General features: G+C 39.2%; 2 protein-coding genes across 4 annotated transcripts; one reads left to right on the forward strand and one right to left on the reverse strand.

The window, feature by feature from the left end:
- Positions 1-351: 351 nt before the first annotated feature.
- On the forward strand, positions 352-4,251 carry nsun5 (NOP2/Sun RNA methyltransferase 5). Its single transcript, XM_026274052.1, has 10 exons — positions 352-610; positions 1,055-1,174; positions 1,257-1,428; positions 1,608-1,716; positions 1,878-2,016; positions 2,115-2,230; positions 2,829-3,007; positions 3,089-3,290; positions 3,365-3,517; positions 3,997-4,251. Exons 1-10 carry the CDS (start codon positions 518-520, stop codon positions 4,160-4,162), a joined length of 1,449 nt encoding a protein of 482 aa, XP_026129837.1. The 5' UTR covers positions 352-517; the 3' UTR covers positions 4,163-4,251.
- A 69-nt stretch (positions 4,252-4,320) lies between these two features.
- LOC113110048 (nuclear envelope pore membrane protein POM 121) lies at positions 4,321-14,477 on the reverse strand. Of its 3 annotated transcripts, none has more exons than XM_026274050.1 (13): positions 13,856-14,477; positions 12,532-12,741; positions 12,158-12,322; positions 11,901-12,005; positions 11,649-11,823; positions 11,393-11,484; positions 11,007-11,086; positions 10,467-10,594; positions 10,283-10,382; positions 9,827-10,195; positions 8,218-9,609; positions 6,622-6,723; positions 4,321-6,508 (listed from the first exon to the last, which is right to left on the reverse strand). In XM_026274050.1, exons 1-13 carry the CDS (start codon positions 14,407-14,409, stop codon positions 6,447-6,449), a joined length of 3,534 nt encoding a protein of 1,177 aa, XP_026129835.1. In that variant the 5' UTR covers positions 14,410-14,477; the 3' UTR covers positions 4,321-6,446. The 3 variants fall into 3 exon arrangements, with proteins under 3 accessions (XP_026129835.1, XP_026129833.1, XP_026129834.1); XM_026274048.1 differs by having other exon boundaries at positions 4,321-6,541; positions 13,856-14,476; XM_026274049.1 differs by having other exon boundaries at positions 4,321-6,541; positions 11,925-12,005; positions 13,856-14,475.
- Positions 14,478-17,643: the final 3,166 nt, after the last annotated feature.

Consider the following 17,643-nt stretch of genomic DNA (forward strand, 5'->3'; position numbering starts at 1 on the left):
ACATTGTCTTCAAAAGGAATCAAAGTGATGCAGAGACAGGATCATTAACAAGTGACTGAGGACAATAGTTCACAAGGAGGCTCGATGGGTTTCAGTGGTTCTGGACGCATTAAAAGTGTATCTGTTAAGTAATTAGCAATTCATATGTGTGTGTGAGAGAGAAAGAGAATTGGGTGGGGTTAAAATCTAAATAAAATAATGAAAACCTGTATGGTTCATAATCGAGAATATCTTACCTTTATATGTTAGCAAGCACGCTTATGAATTATCAGAATAGATTAATGTCTCTGCCTCACCCTAGTGGACAGTCATCAGCACTACAGTTATCGTAACACGCTCTGTAGTGTCGAAAAACGTTGCAAAAACTAAACAGGCAAATATGAAAACGTGGTTTGTGTATCTGCTCCACAAGAGTAAGAGAAGTTGACTCGTTAACAGTAGTAGATTTGTTGAAAATTAGTTGTTTAAAGTCAAGTGTGTTCAGCTTACTGTATAAAGCGTCTGTGTTATTTTAATCATGGCACTTTACGTGAAAGCGGCAGAGATTCTTGAGAAAGTGGAGCAGAAAAAGGGTGCAGTGAAAACTCTGGTTTATGAGAGTAAATTCCAAGTAAGTGTTGATATGTGTACCTCAGGCATCTATAATTAAATCGCATGCGGTGTAACTGTGTGTTTACATAATAAATATGGCTTAATTTTTAATTTTAAGTGGCGTAAATTTAAATGATATGTTTTACAAATGATATGTACCTTATTTTCTTCACACGTGTCTCATAATTCACATTAATCGAGCAAACTGTTGTCTTCCTGGTAACCAAGCACACTTTTTTGTGATAAAACTGTCTGGAGAAATAGTTGGTCGAGTGGAAATGACGTCACGACAGTCGTACTTTTTGTTAAGAAAAATTTAATAAAATGTCAATGTTTTTGATTGTTTCACTCCCCCTGACTGTAGACTGTCGTGTCTTCAAAAAATAAATCTTTTTTTGTTTTTTATGATAGACATCTCACTAATTAAAACTTGTTTGAAATGTTGTTTTGGTCTGTTCATCAGAATATCAAGCAGCTCTTTGCCCTTGTGTGTGAGACACAGAAATACTCTTCAGTTCTGCTGGAGATCATCAATAGCACCAAGCTCCTGAAAGAAACAAAACTGAGGATCCATGTAGCTAAGGTAGACCGCTGTGCTCTAGTCCTCACCTGTTAAAGCCCGTGTCTGTGTATGTGTCTGACGTGTGTCATTGTGTGAAACACAGGTGCTGGTGTATGACCTGCTCATCGGTCATGGGGTCAAATGTGGAGGTACCTGGAAGACGATGATGCTGAAGCATCGCTCCAGACTACAAGCTGCCCTGGCAAGAATCAAAATTAAGAGAAAAGTCAGTCGAAATCAAGACCTGCTGCCCTCCAGTTTCCAGCAGACTCAGGGTAATGTAGACATCAATTCTTTGTATATTGCATGTTATACTTATAATAACAGTTATTCTGAATTGAAACAACTATATATAATATAATAGTAATGCATATAGATAGATAGGCTTAGATATCTAGACCACTGCATATTCTGCTATTGGAGAAGTTGTTTTTTTGTTGTTGTGTGTCTACAGATGATGTGATTCCTCGCTATGTGAGAGTGAACACGCTCAAAACCACTCTTGAGGATGTCATTGACTATTTAAAACGAGAGGGATTTTCATATCAAGGAATGGCAAGTGGGTAAGTCGTTCTCTGTATGTCAGTTCATTAATTCAATAAATTTCTCCAGCGTCCAGTTTTAGAACGTTATGATGGAAAGTAAATGATGTTGCTTGAACCATTTCTTTAACCTTTCCAGTGAGAGCTATTTTGAACCGTTATTTCCCATTTCATAATCCCAGGCTCGAGGATCTCGATCGTCTCACTGGGAAGACATTTCTGTGTGATCTTCATCTCCAAGATCTTCTAGTTTTCAGTGCAAAAACGGTCTTTCATGATCACTTCCTTTACAAAGCAGGACACATTATATTGCAGGACAAGGTAGAATATGATACTACACCTACCTACAGTTTGCAAAACATGAAATCAGACAAATCTCATGTTGTTTCGCTCTCTGTTTGTGTTAAATGTTTCTGTAGGCCAGCTGTCTTCCTGCTTTCCTCCTAAACCCTCAGGTTGGCAGCCACGTCATTGATGCTTGTGCTGCTCCAGGGAACAAAACCAGCCATCTAGCTGCCATAATGAAAAATAAAGGGTACGGTATTTGAATTCATATCTGATACTGAAGAATAAGGGTCTGGACATAAATATAAAAAATGTGTGTGTATATTTTTATATTTTAATATAAATAAATTATTTCTAATTTATTAATATGTACATATATGTGTGTGTTTATGTGTGAATATATGCATTTTTGTATGCATGTGCGTGTGTATATGAATTCATTATAAACAAATTAAGAAATTAAGGTTAATTAATATATATTAAGGAATATATGTATATATTATCAGATCGATGTATTCCTAAAATATATGTGTGTGTGTATATATATATATATATTTATGTGTGTGAATTATATATATATATATATATATATATATATATATATATATACACACACATACATAAGATTCATTCATTAAAATATTAATCTGAATTTATATGTATGCATACACAAAATGCATGTGTATATGTAATTTTAATCTGAATATATTTACTTTTTGTTAATACATTTTATGTATATACACACACACACACACACACTAATATATACATCCGTACAATATACATATATTTTAATTCCATAATATATTTTGTACTTTAATTTATTAATTTGATTAAATGTACAACAGGAAATTGTTTGCATTTGATCTTGATGCAAAACGTCTGTCCACCATGAGCACTCTTCTCCTTCGTGCCGGGGTCACATGTCATCAGCTGGCCAATCAGGATTTTCTGAAAGTAGATCCACAGAGCTCAGTGTACAAGGAAGTCAAGTATATCCTTCTGGACCCCTCCTGCAGTGGATCAGGTTAGTAGTGTGTATAAAGGAATAATTGCATCAGCAGTACTTTTAGATTTGGCCGTTTAGACGTGTGCTTGTCTGTCTCAGGGATGGTTTGTCTGCGGGATGAGGTCTCAGAGCCACAGGATGAGGGGCGTCTGCAGGCGCTGGCTACATTTCAGCTGCGCTGTCTCAACCACGCGCTGCAGTTCCCTCAGGTACAGCGTGTCGTCTATTCCACCTGCTCCATTCACTCACAGGAGAACGAGGAGGTTGTGTCGGCTGGCTTACAGCAGAATCCTGCATTCAGGTCAGAAACTCGTTTCAGATTTGTTTCACAGTAAAAGGACATCATTTGAAACTTTTTTTTTTTTTGGCTTGTAGGCTAGTTAATCTTCTTCCAAACTGGCCAGAGAGGGGTCATGAGCCTTTCACCGAGTGCCTTCGTGCCAGCACAGCAAAAACACGCACTCATGGCTTCTTTGTGGCTATGCTGGAGAGACGCCCCCCACAGAAGGATCAACAGAACCTAGTCATGTAAGTCTGATGACTGCTACTATGTGTGTTATACATCTCAAAGAAACCTGTGATACGCTACTTAAGGAAAAAAAGAATAGAGATGTATTTGCCATCATCAGCATCTAAAACGTAGTTCATATTTCACCTAGTTATTAAAAGAAAAATACTTTGCATGAAGAAAAATACATTTTAGATATGTTAAGATGCAAAATGTTTTCAATTATATCAGCATACATTTAATGCAGTATTATCATGACAATGAATAAGTACATCATTGTTAAAAAGCTTTTTTCTTCGATCATAAATACATTAAAATTGCAGTATTGTGAAATATTTATGAATTTTCACCATCGCTACTCCAGTCTCACATGATCCTTCAAGAAACATTTCTGATTATCACTGTTGGAAACGGTTCTTAATTTCATTTTGCCATTTTTTTTTTTATATATAATATCAGATTTTTTTTCTAAGTTAACATGGTTTTATTATCGTCACAGCACAACACTGCAGTCTGGTGGTGAGGAAAAGCAGGACACACATCAATCTGATCCATCTGAAGAGGAACAAGAGAACATGGAGACCGCAGAAGAACAATCAACAAATCCAGTCTCAAAGAAGAAAAGGAGGAGGAACAGAAAGAAGCAGAAAAAGCAAGAATCCTGAAGTTCTAGAGGACTTGAAAATCATGTCTCCTCTGCTGTATTCCCACTGAAAAACTGACTCCTGCTTTTATTAAACTGTGAGGAATGATATAGTTGAGTCAGATCTCAGATTTTAATTTCGAAATGTGTAAATTATTTGTCATGAAGAGCCACAGCAAGTCAACTTTACATTTTATTGGAAACCAGCATGTCATTATCAGAGCATTTATGCAGACACAACACAATCTGTGTGCCGCTTCATTCAGATCTCCATTCACGCACAAACTAAGCATTCACTAACAGCAACGTTTGAAAATCATACAACTAGGTACAACTGCTCTCAAACATTCACAGCTTGAGAAATCCGGCTCTCATCTCATTTTCTCAACAGTCTACACGTCTCGCTTGTATTTGGTACGGCTTTCTAATAAACCGAAAGCCTGGGCTCATGCCTCCTTGCATCAGTCTGGGCATGAGGATACTTCAAAAATGTGATGAATTACAAAATGTTAAGACCCACATGAGAAAATCCATGCAAAGGGGGACTAAGATGGCTACATCATTGTAAAAACAACTGCGGTCCCCAATTCAGTGGATTTTTCAGGGTAAACCAAATAAAAATACAATACACCTCTAAAATGAATGGTGTTTTTGTGCTTCCATATGTGTGCATTGAAATACTAATTAAATCCAGTGTTTTGTGGATATACAACATCGTATATTGACAAAAACAAATATTAGACAGCTCTGTCACGTAACAGACCTGAGAACATGTTAAGACTTCAAATCTTCAGGTATCGGAGGTCTACATAATGTGTTGACTGCATTTCCCAACATCCCAAGACATGCCTTTTCAATCTTAGCTTGACTATTCACTAAATCTTATTTTAAAACATCACAAGCATGCGCAACCCATAGATTTCATACAAAACTCCAGTAATGGCTTTCATGCACATTTAAAAAAAGAAAGAACGAAAAGGAAAATGTAAATAATAAATAGCATGTAAGCCTCTCTAGGTTAAATCAAATCTAAATGAGCAAAATTATTTTAAACCAACATTCATCAATGCAAATGCCGCATTCTCTATACTCCTGAAATTCACACATTTTGGGGGCACTTTAGAGTTATTTTTTGCACTTATTTAATTTGATCACTCAGTCAAATGTTTCCAAACACAAAGTATGCACTTCTACCGAGTTTGAAATTGGACTCTTTAGTCAGTAATCAAAAATAACTGGAGTTGAGATCATATTCTCTAGAAACACATTATTATGAAAGAACAAGCATCCATTTCTCAAGAGTACAAATCTGACATCATCCGTAATATGTAACCAGAAGCAAAACACACTAAGGCACACAGAGCAATGAATGAGTAAAAAAAAAAATCCAGTGCCTGAAAGTCAAATAAACAAACACTGATGGCAGATGCAATGGGTATAGAAATGTGGTTTTGCCTACATGTTTGCGTTAAGTGCTGACTGTATAATTTTAGATCGAATGAGGCAGACTGCAGTAAATCATCTCAGCTAGGACACAGGTGCACATTTAAAATGGAGAGGTAGTAAAACAGGGCATGGTGTGTCACACTAAAAACATCAGCTTTGGTTTTAGACAGATATCCAATGTATGATAAACAGATACATAAACAGTGCTTCTCTTAAAAGAATGTGAAGAAAAAGCTATGTAAAATTTGATGGTTTATTATATAAAAAAAAAAAAAAACTAAATGAAACGGGAAACATTCACGTTTTGAAGGCTTAACAAAAATAAATACAAATTCTACTAAGCATGATGAAAAAGAATGACAAATCTACACTTACTGCAAAAAAAGAAAAAAAAATGTATTAACCGGATCTAAAAAAAGAGGGCATTTGACTACTCCAACAAAAGAGTCAAAATTAACAGGCCTGGACTGAATTTATGTGTGAGTCCAGATTTGAAAGTCTCTTTTTCTTTCAAGTATAATTCAACTCCCATTTGCCATCCATCCCCGACCCCAGACGCCCTCATCAGACATTTACAGACTCCAATAGTGAGGTTGTGGTGAGTTTCGGTGGGCGCAGCCAACAGCAGAGACGGGCTGCCCGGTACTCTAAAATCAACACCCCATGAGCCTCGATCCTAGACGCCTGACCAGCCCTGACAGTAACCCTGTAGGGTTGTAGAGATGAGGTCTGACTGAGAGCCTTGTTGTGTTTGGACCAGCAGCAGTAGCAGCGGTGTCTGGGGCAGGTGGGACAGCCGGAAGAGTGGTTGCAGAGTCCAGATGACCATAATGACAGGGACAGGACTCACATCAGCCACATTACTTCTTTCTTGGGTGCTGTCTGCGTGCTTGTAATCGTCGAGGCGCAGTGGCCTTGGAGCCTGTTCCAATAGAGAAGGTGGCTGGTGAAACACCTAAAAGGATTAAAACATTTATAAGATGGGGAGAATTATTTTGCAATATTTAAAAAAAACTAGAAGTGACTGTATTTTACCAAATGGTGAGGCACCCATTGCTCCAAATCCTGGGGTTCCAGGACTGCCGAATGGCACTGACATTCCTGCAGAGGCCTGGCCAAAAGCAGGAGTTGATGTTCCTAAGACAACACAGGACAGACAAGGAGAATGTAAGAGGACTGCTTTACTGATTTCCCACATTTTTATAAGAATGTATCTTTGACGGGAACCAACCATCTTCAAAAAAAGTTATTATCTTATAAAGTAGCATGCATGAGCACAGCTTTGCTTTCTATGCCACTGTTACCAGTAGGGTGACGAGACGTCCCGAAATCTAAACTGTTGCCCCGACTCCCGAATCTGGCCCGTGAATGAATTGTCCCAAAAATGATACTAAAGCAAAATCTTGAGTAGTTATTGTCTGATAAACATTAAAAACTGTCTGCGGAGGTGGAGTCATCTTTTTTCTAAGTTCTAAAAAAATACCGTAGGCAGCTAGGCACGAATTTAGATATTCATTTATCTAATGAATCTATATGCACAAAGACAATACAACCTTTTTTTCCCCTTTTTGTTTTAAAGCTTGATGAAGAGAGCGCAAGTTTCTGTAGCTGCGAGGAGGACAGTGATGTACGCGTACAGGAGTGATTGACAGTTCGCGGCACTGTGTACAAAAAAAGAATACTCCGCTACACAATTAGTTATTTTCGTTTAAGCTAAATTAGTGTTACAGAAAGGTCTAACTTACACACTGTTACAACAGTCATTGTTTTTTTTTTTACAATGACTTGAGTTCATGATTTTACTGTTGTTGTTTTTGTGGCAGACTAAAGACTAATGACAGACGGTTGATCTTTGAATAAAAATGTGTTTAGTTAAGGTTTGAAATTCATTATCTTTTATTATAGGCTACGCAGTAGAATATCAAAGAAGCCACCCGTCCCGTCACCCAAGACTGCAGACATCATCAGAATAGTTCAAAAAGTGCAGAAAAATTGGCTCTGGCAGCATTATTATATTCTAGATCATAACCTCTGGCAGGCACAAATCAGGAACACAAAGGGCAAGTTACTGCTAATTTTGAACACAAATTCACCGTACATGTTTTTGCACGTTTGACAAAATCTGGTAATACAAGTAACTGCTGGGTGGAGCATCTGTGGGAGGAAAAGGGAGTAAATGCCACCCAATAATCAGGATGAAAACAAACTGGTACAGGAACTGCAGTTACACACTGGTTTTGTCATGTATTCAAACAGAAAATATGAAGCAAGTGTAAATAACCACACTATTTGATTGCAAAATAGCAATGATTGTGTAGTTTATTAGTGTAGTTTTACCTGTCTGGTTTACTTACTTATTAAATCTGTTAAGTTTAAAAACTAATTCACAAAATAATTGCGCATATATATATATATATATATATAAAATCTTTTATACATAGTTCTATGTATATTTCACACACACACACACACACACGTGGTTGATAATATGAACCAATATTATTTGTATTTACAATATTTTTTTTTCATAGGCAGTGCTGATATGTGAGAGCACATACACATCATCATCCACTATAATAGATCAACATCAAATAGAACCTTCCTGACCTTTCTCAATATAAACAAACTTACCAAAAGCAGGCTTGTTATCAGGGTTACTGGCTCCAAAGGAAAATCCTTGCGTATGAGCTGCAGGCGCAGGGGTTCCAAACGGTGCTGCTGAGAGCGAAGCCCCAAAGTTAAACCCTCCAGAAGCAGGAGGCGCCGGAGTACTCGGAGCAGCGTTCTGAGTGGCTGTTGATGCCCCTCCAAAGGTGAATGTAGGAGCCGGGGCTGGGAGAGGAGCCACAGTCTGTGTGGAGGCACCAAAGGCAGGAGCCGCAGAAGGGGTTGTGGTGTTTCCAAAAGAGAAGCCAGCTCCACCAAATGTAGGCTGACTGGTAGTCCCAAACGCAGGTGCTGCTGTGCTGGCAGCGGCTCCAAACATGAATGTTGATGTTCCACTACTTCCACCGCCGGCCCCAAACGTGAAAGGCTTTGAAGCAGCGGGGGTCTGCTGTGTGGATGCTGGGAAGGTTGACGGTGCAGTGAAGGTTGAGCTCCCGAAAGTGGTTTGCTTTGTGGGCGTCTCTGAGGATGTAGTGGTACTGCTGGTCATGCCAAACCCACCAAACGGAGTGGATGTGGAGTTCTGGTTTGCCGAAAGCTGGCCAAATGTGAACGTGCTTTGGGCCTGTGGGGCGGGTGCAGGTTTTGCTGCTCCAAACTGAAAAGCAGAGGTGGTGCCACTAACATTAACAGTGTTGGTGTTTAGCGTAGGAGCAGCCGTCGCAGTCAGTGTGGCTCCAAATTGGAACGTGGCATTTGTTGCAGGAGTGGATGTGGCTGTTGCGGTCCAGCTTCCAATCAGAGACTGGGAAGAAGTTTGTGTGGTTGGGGCGGGAGATGATGTGGACCCCATCGATGACTGGGTACTGGTTAATCCACCAAATAACATCCCACTGTTCTGTGAAACTGGAGCAGCAGGGGTTGATGTTGTTGGTGTCTGCCCAAAGGAACTAATGCCACCTCCTGTGCCAAATAAAGGCTTGAAGGTGGGCTGGGTGGGTTTGACCTCTGCTGAGGAAGCAGGCGTGGTGCTTGCTGCCCCGAAAATGGGCTTAAATCCAGATGACAGGGAACTGCTAATGCTATTGACTGATGCAACTGTGGTCGTAGGTGCAGCAACTGTGGATTTAGGAGGCTTAGGTTCAGGAGTGGCCACAGGATTAATCGAACTGAACAGGCTGCCTCCTCCACCAAGGGCTGGCTTGCTGGATGTGGGTTGAAGAGGTTGGGACAGGATCTGAGCAAATGCAGAGGGCATGGAAGTGGCTGGCTTGGAGGCAAGTGTTGATATGAAGGATTGGGTAGAGAATGAGGGCTGCAGAGTGGCAAGGCCCGACTCAGATTTGACAACTCCACTGCTCGGGTTTGTGGGGGCAAAAGCAGTTGTAGAAAGACTGGACGCAGACACTGCTGGTGCTGTATAGAGTGACAAAGACATACAAGGTCATGTTAAAATGAATGGCTCAAGGACCCAAAAGAAATACATAAATCGTAAAAAAAAAAAAAAAAAATGTAAATAAACAATGTTTTAAACAAGTGCTGTTCTTTTGAACGGTCTACTCTACAAACAGTCCTGAAGAAAAAAAAATGTACCCCAAATCTGTAAAACCAGTGGAAAATAATTTCTACATACCTGCAGTGGTAGTGCCCATTAGAGTGGGAGCATTGAGAAGCGGATTATTCTTCATGTTTTTCAGGGACTCCAGGAGAGGGTTTGAGATGCTTGTAGATGGAGCAGTTGGAGCAGCTGGTGTGGTAGAGATGGAGGGGGCTGAGGTGAGAGTGAGGGGTGCAGTGATAGTGAGGTCGATAGTTGGAGCGGGAGTTGTAGTAGTGGCTGGTGAGGTCACAGGCACAGGTGTGGAGAGAGATATCAGAGAGGGCGCAGCGCTCACGGCAGGTGTAGTCCCAGATGAAGACGTTGGAGCTGGCTGAGAGAACAGGGTTAAAGAGGGAGCCGGAGTCGGAGTGGGTTCAGAAGATGGAGGAGGGATCTCTGGCTCTGGAAGAAATCATAAATGTAACAGAATTAGCTGCAAGCATTTCATTGTATTTATAGCCGATCCAGGCAAGAGTGAAGAGAACATACCAGGCTCCTCCAGGACCTTCTGTATCTGGCTGAGAGCGGCTTTCTTCTCCATATCTAGATCTTTCACTGTGATCGTATAGCCAAGTTCAGGAGGTGGTGGCTGCAGACACAATGACACAGTGATGAATATCCACTATGCAAATGTCTGGTGGAAATGGGTATCAATAGCAGCTTCGTTACTTACCAAAGAAATCTGATCTCCTCTGTTTGTGGTCACCAGCTGGATTTTGCGCTTACGTTTGCCACTGCCACCTCCAGAGTCAGATGTCGTTCTTGATGCAACATGTGCCTCAGATTTTGGAGTAGGTTTAGCTGGTAGAAATAAACCCAAAATTAATTTCTTTTTTTTTAGCATTCCTTGTGCAAAACATTTACCCCTGGTTTCACAGTCAAGGCTTAAACCTAGTCCCAGACTAAAATGCATGTCTAGGCTGTTTTACCTGAAAGAAACTTTCAGGTAAACTTTCATTTTTCGATGAACTAACTCTTTAAAATAGGTCAGTGCCATTACTTTGTCTCAAGATGCACACAAATAATGTTATTTTCTAAGGGACATTTATAAAAGATATTTAAATGTTCTAATTAAACCTGGCTTAACCTAAAGCCCTGTCTTTAAAACCATGCCATAATCTTTCATTAATACCATGAATCAATACTATATTATATAAAGTTACAATAAATTAGATATTAAATCAAAAATGCATAATATAACATGTTTCCTCACTAGTAGCAGGTGCAGGGTCAGCTGCCACCTTATCCATTTTCACAAAGGAAGTAGAACTTGGTGAGGTAGCATCTTCCTCCCTACAGCACACAAAACATGAACAGATTAAAATAAGAATGTTTTGAGCAAACCCTTTACAATAATGAGCAATTATGTGTTCATCTGACATCGATTATACATTTTACAGCTGTGTTTACTCAATAGGCACAATACAACAGAATGAAACCTAAGTCTTTAGATGCACTTTACTGAAATAAACTTTTAGCCCAGCCTGCTCTATTGCAGTGACAGTAAATACGACAAAAAAAAAATCAGCCTTGATGAACAAATCTTATTAAGGTTTATCAAACTCCAATGAATGGTGGTGTACATTTAAAGATTCCTACCTTGCTTTCTTAGCAGCTCGCTCTGGAGTCTGACACCGAGAACCTCCTGGGCTTGTGAAAGGAGAAAGACTGAGACTGGATGCTGCTCTTCTCTGGAAATACAAAATTTAAGAATTGAGTCAATGAAAGCAAAACAGTACAAAAAAAATAATAAAGTAAAGCAATCATCAATATGCTCAGTAACTACCAATTTGAATAATTTCTCATTACATTTCCTCAGTTTGCAACACTATGAGAAAAGGGTCAAATGAAATACCTGTGGATAACCCTGTGAAGAACTGTAAGAACTCCGAATGGGATTTCGGATAGATCCAGGCACCCCACTGGGAACAGGAGCACCACTTACAGAGCTGATAGAGGAGGTTCGAGAACGCTTCATAATGGACTCTTCATTGAGAGAAGAGTTCATCCCTCTCTTCAAACTACCTGGTCTGAGGAGGAGAGGAAATGTAATAAGAGATAATGTGATAAAAACCCAATGTTTAACATACGTAGAGGCAGATTTTACAATGGAAGGTGTATGGTCACCCACTTTGGCACAAGCTGAGATGGAGCTCCATTTGCAAGAAGTGGCTCAAACGCTGACTGAGAGCTTCCGCTGCTGTCATGTCGCCTAATGAGAACAAGACAATTATTTGGTGACACTACAAAAACCAAGAGCAAATCCTTTAAGTTCTACACACCATGGAAAGTTACAACCTAACAAACTCGGAGGATAAGATTGTGTGACGACTTTCATTTGGTCACTTTCTGCCCATCACATACCTCCTTTTGCTCTTCTGACCAGAAGAAGCACTCCTGTCCTCCTCATCAACCTCCCTCTTCCTGCTTTCTCGGAGCACGCTCAGAACAGCTTCTCTGGAGCAGGGGTCTGTCTGGGTTCCAATAACTGGAGATTTGACTGCTTCAGGGGAATTCACGTGATTGAAGCTAGAATCAATACAGCATTTACAAATTAGCAAAGCAGATTTCTCTCGACAATGCCCTCCAATTTAATCCTGCAGTAACTGTGGCATCTATAGACAAGGTATTAGGAGAGAAATAATCCCAAACAGGATTTAATGACACTACAGACAAATACAAAAGCTATTTTAATGCTAGTATACTTCATTCAATCTACAGAATTTAAAGCAACTTACAATGATGATCGAGTGGGGTCTGGTCTGGCAATCTTCACCGTGACCAGACTGTGAACAGCAGGTGAATTGCGTTGGGTGAGGACATTCTTCTTACGCAAACCATCCCAGTTTCCAGGTGGAATCACTCCAATGGAGGACGTCCCCGTCTGCTGAAGGGGATAATGTCTTTGGGGGGTGATGGTGAACCGACTTGCAGTGCCCACAGTGTCCCTAATGGCATTGAAACATCAACAGGTAAGTGCTTCAAAAAAGCTTTAATCAAAAACACCTTCACAAAAAATAATAATAAATCTTGCTAATGATATGGTTTTAAAGATTTTAAAATATCAAAACAAGCTTCCTATGCTTGCTCACCATTTATTTGATAAAAAATTTAGTTAATTAAATTAATAGTATATTTCTAAATTTAGAGCTCAAATATCCTTATTATCAATATCAAATACAGTTGATCTGCTTAGTATTGTTTTTCATGGAAACCATGATCGCCTATTTATTTTTTACATATTAGAATGATTAGGTGAAACTGAAAATTCAGCTTTGCCATTACAGGAATAAATGTTTAATTAAGGTCTATATTACTATTTTTTTTTTTATATTCAAACAAATAACTTTTACATTCAAACTGAAAAAAGGGTTACTTTTAACTGTTATATCTCCCAGCAATACTGTACTTTTGATGCAATAATTCAGCCTTGGTAAGCATAATACACTTATTTCAAAGAAAGAAATGCGGGAAAAAAACACCTTCTAAAAATCAAATTTTTGCTTCTCTTATGTCAGTCATTCATATAGCTATAGAACAACATGAAACAAGATTGCCCCAAAAAAACATAGGCTGAAAAGTAAAATAATACAAAAAAATCCATAATAAAACTAATGAAGTGTTACAAAAAATTAAACGGAAATACTAAATTTCAAGACTTAATGTATAAACAAACTATGAAAAAATACCTTGACTCAAGAAAACCAAATTAATTGGGTTTTCAATTCAACATATTAGAAGACAAGGATGTTGGCGACGCAAGTGCGAGCAGAGCTGTCACAATGCTGTTTCATATTAAGTGGAAAGCCCTACACGTGAACCGGTGTAGGAGGAGCAGTGCGCCTGACAAGCTCCAGGAACTCCCACATTTTCAAATCGTGGAGGGAATACTGGGACAACTTGCATGTTAGAACAAACGAGAATGCCAAACGTGTAAAAACACGATCCTGATAGACGTTAAATGTTTTATTAGAGCATAAACAGAATAATCTCTAATACATTCCTATTAAAACACGTGAGCTTAAACAGAGAAAGCGACAAGACAAAGCATTTGGTGTTTACCCGAATGACAGTCTTCTGTTAGGGGTGTGCACAGCATGATTCGGTCGGGCGAGTCTCTCCCGGAGCTGATCTCTGGGGCGCATGAAAGCCCCCGAGCCTGCAGCGGACCTCACCGCTGCGGAGGGGCTTTCTTCAGTCTTGGCGAGGTAACTTCCCATGAGTATATCCCGAGGGCTGAACACCGAGTCACTGAGCGTGTGGTCTCTTTTATGATATGAGCCCGCAAAGTGTCTATCGCTGGGTGACACGAAAGAATTACTAGCATCACTTTTACGTAACTTGTTTCTGTTGGCGGCCGGGACTCCACTTAAAGTCTTGCCCGGTAACCAGCGCAGCAGAGCCGACGGGACGCTCAGTCCACGGCGAGGATTGAGGCCTAGTCTCTCGAAGAGCTGCAGCTCCTCCGCTTTATGAAAATAAACTACAGAAGACACGACACAGATAAAAAGTATGTACAAATAAGCTGGTATGTAGCTCAAAACAAGTAAAAGGAGGAATAAAGAGAACACCGCAGCAGAGAAAACGACTAGCCGCCGTTTATCTTCAGGAGACATGGCAGCACCGCGCCGCCGAGGGAAGATATCCCATAATTCCCCGCGCCCGCGCGCGTTGTTTACGTCTCGATGATGTTGGCGACTGCACGCTTGCGGATTAGATTGATTACAGTGTTTTACCGCCCACTAGCGTTGAACTATGAAAGCAACAATAGCATTTCTGTTTGTATTACATATTTAATAGCGGCAGAAAAACCAAGCATTCACTATATTATGTTTTGTTATTACTCACAATTTTAACCCCTGAGAAAAAAATGAAAATCATACACACATATATAGAGAGATCATCAAATAGAATAGAATAGAATGAATAATAGAATAGAATCAGCATGTACGAATGATTTCAGCGACACTGAAGCCTGGAGAAATGATGCTGAACATTCAGCTTTACCATCGCAGGAAAAAATAGCATTTGAAAAATATATTTAAAAATATAAATAGTAAGTAGTAATATTTCACAATATTACTGTCATTATATATATATATAGAGAGAGAGAGAGAGAGAGAGAGAGAGAGAGAGAGAGATCTCAGATTACTGACCTCTTTCCAGTACACTTGCATTTGTTCTTCTTTACATTTGATTTGTACTTAGATTCTTCTGATATGTGAATTGATGAATGAAAGCATTTTACTTTATTTTATAGTTTTATTGTATACGTGTAGCAGTGTGACTGAAGTCACATACCGTTTCTTCCTCTTATAATTCAGTGGCAACTAGATGGCGCAAATCGATTAAAATACAACCTCAGGCTACATTTTACGTGAACAGTTTTTAGTTTCGCAGACCATTTTATCGAAAGACAATTAGGAAAAAAAAACAATTAATAATTGTTCAAGCTATACTTAATTTACATATCGACCAGAATAGTACAAATTAGAACAAATTAGAAGTAAGGACATGAAACAGTAAGAAGTAAAGAAAAATGTAATAAAAATAATAAAGGAAGAAAAAAAGTTGATACGTTGGAAGCATAGACACATTAGGTCATAAAACACCACATGTTCGCTGTGAACTAATCCATTCAATAGTGGGATAGTTACATTTACAAATTAAATATATAAACAAAGCATTTCCTTAGAAATTCACTCTGTTTCACGAATTGAGACTGCTCAAATACATCCAAGCTAGGCTTGATATCAGACTTAGCGCATTAGCTATAATGTTTGGTAACCACGTGTTGGCGCCTTCTGTTAACCCCTAAATGTTTTATTTTTGGACATGTATCACACCCTAGTTAAACAATTCTATTCTTTTCCCCTGGAATGTTGTATAAATATAATTGTATATAAATATATATCTCCAGTAACATCACTGTACCTACTATTTTGGAAGGGGAGTAGCATTACCTTTCTACTTTAGACAATGTCAATTGCTAATCAATGTTTATCTTTAACATGAGCGTTATATAAGATTCTTAAATAACTTATACATAGACATATAACATAGTAACAAACCCAACAAACTTTACAATAAACCCCAAATGTGTTTGAAAATCCAAATTAGATTCTCTCAGATGACTTGGGAAAGTGATGCACCTGTCAGGGTCTTAATTTACAGAGGCCTTTCTCAACTCATGGCACCTTGTTGCCACTGCAGATTAAAAAGTGCATGGGTAACGTCTGCACTGCAGGTGGTCCGTTGTTGATATCAGCTTAGCATTTGAATAAGCGGCACAGCGTTAACCCAGCTGCTCCAACATTTTAAAAGGGCAGGTGTGTTACCCAAAGCCTTAAAATACTCATTTTCATTCAGCATGCTTCAGCCTTTTGTTTCGGACAGTGCTTGGGTGGCTGTTTGCCAGGAGGAGGGTCTGAATCTATTGCTCTGAACGCTTTTATCATGCATGTATACACACACTCACACACAGATTGGCCAGGGTTCATTCAGGCACCCCCTTGCTTCTCTTCATTGGCCTTATTCTGTTATGAGCTGAGTGCAGATGGTGCAGACCTTCTGCTGGTCTAATGGTTTTAACCTGGCCGGGCTCAGATTAATGGCCCTGCTTGAACCAGGAAGTGCTAAAGCCAATTACATCCTGAAAATCATCCCCCTTCTGCAAATCTGCATCAGACACACATGCCTCCCCCTTTAATCTCATTGTGAGGTGCTATTTACTCAAATACGCTCATCCTCTTGATCCTCCATTGTTGATGGCCAAATATTTTTTTGTTACTATTTTGAGGGGAATCTAGTCAGTGAAAGAGAGAGAGAAAGAGAGCAAAGGAAAAGTCTTTTATTTTTCATGTAGCTAATTTCCTGAATCAGACAAGTTTTGGCCTTGTTACTAACATCAACCTTCTTCCCGGTCCCCCTCCCAAACCATCTGCTGCTGTGAGGGCAGCATAATTACCCCAAACAAGCCCCTTCCCCCTGGACAAAAGCCTCTGGGTTTCCTGATTAGATGTACCCCACCACATATGATTGTGTGTTACTCTCCTTGCCTCAGACAAGGAAAGACAAATTATATTTGGGTTAGACCTAGAGAGCAATACAGCATTTTCAGTGCTAAGTTATAGTTTTAATGAGCAGGAAGCACAACTATTTTACCTGACTTTCTATACCGGACTTACTTCTATCTGTATGTGTGTGTGTGTGTGTGTGTGTGTAATTTTCAAGTACACAGTGTCTTGGTAACATGTTACATTAACATTTGATGGCCACAAGGCTTCCGAATACCTTTCTTCATATTTTGAACAATATATATATTATTATCTATTGTGATCTGTTTCGCTTGAAAGGTTCTATCTTTTTATTTTAAAAAAATGACCAGATAAGTGGCCCAAAACTTTATTTGGGACCCCCAATGTATCCCCACTAATAATGAATTGTATTATGAAGTGGTCTGGACTGTTTAAAAGAGAGTTTCGGTCTTACGACTCACTGTTTTGACCAAATAATGAGATAAATGGAAATTCCATTCCAAATAAAATTCCATACATTTTATAATTTATTGTGAAATAGTTATTGTTTCTAGTTTGCATAGTCAATGGGATTCACATGCAGATTCACTGGTGATCTCTTTATCTGCAGCAGAGAGGCTTGATAATATTGCAGCAGGAAACACTGAGCTGTGTTTGTACACAGTTCAGAAATAATCCAAGTCCAAGAAATCACACACATGCACACGTGCACACCACAGTCTGAGATGAGGCCAGTGGGTGAATAAATCTATATAATCTGAAACCAGTGCAGAGATTACAGTATCTCTAATCCAAATACTTTTATTGGGAACA

Source organism: Carassius auratus, chromosome 10 (assembly GCF_003368295.1).
Source record: "Carassius auratus strain Wakin chromosome 10, ASM336829v1, whole genome shotgun sequence".
Classification (NCBI taxonomy): Eukaryota; Metazoa; Chordata; class Actinopteri; order Cypriniformes; family Cyprinidae; genus Carassius; species Carassius auratus.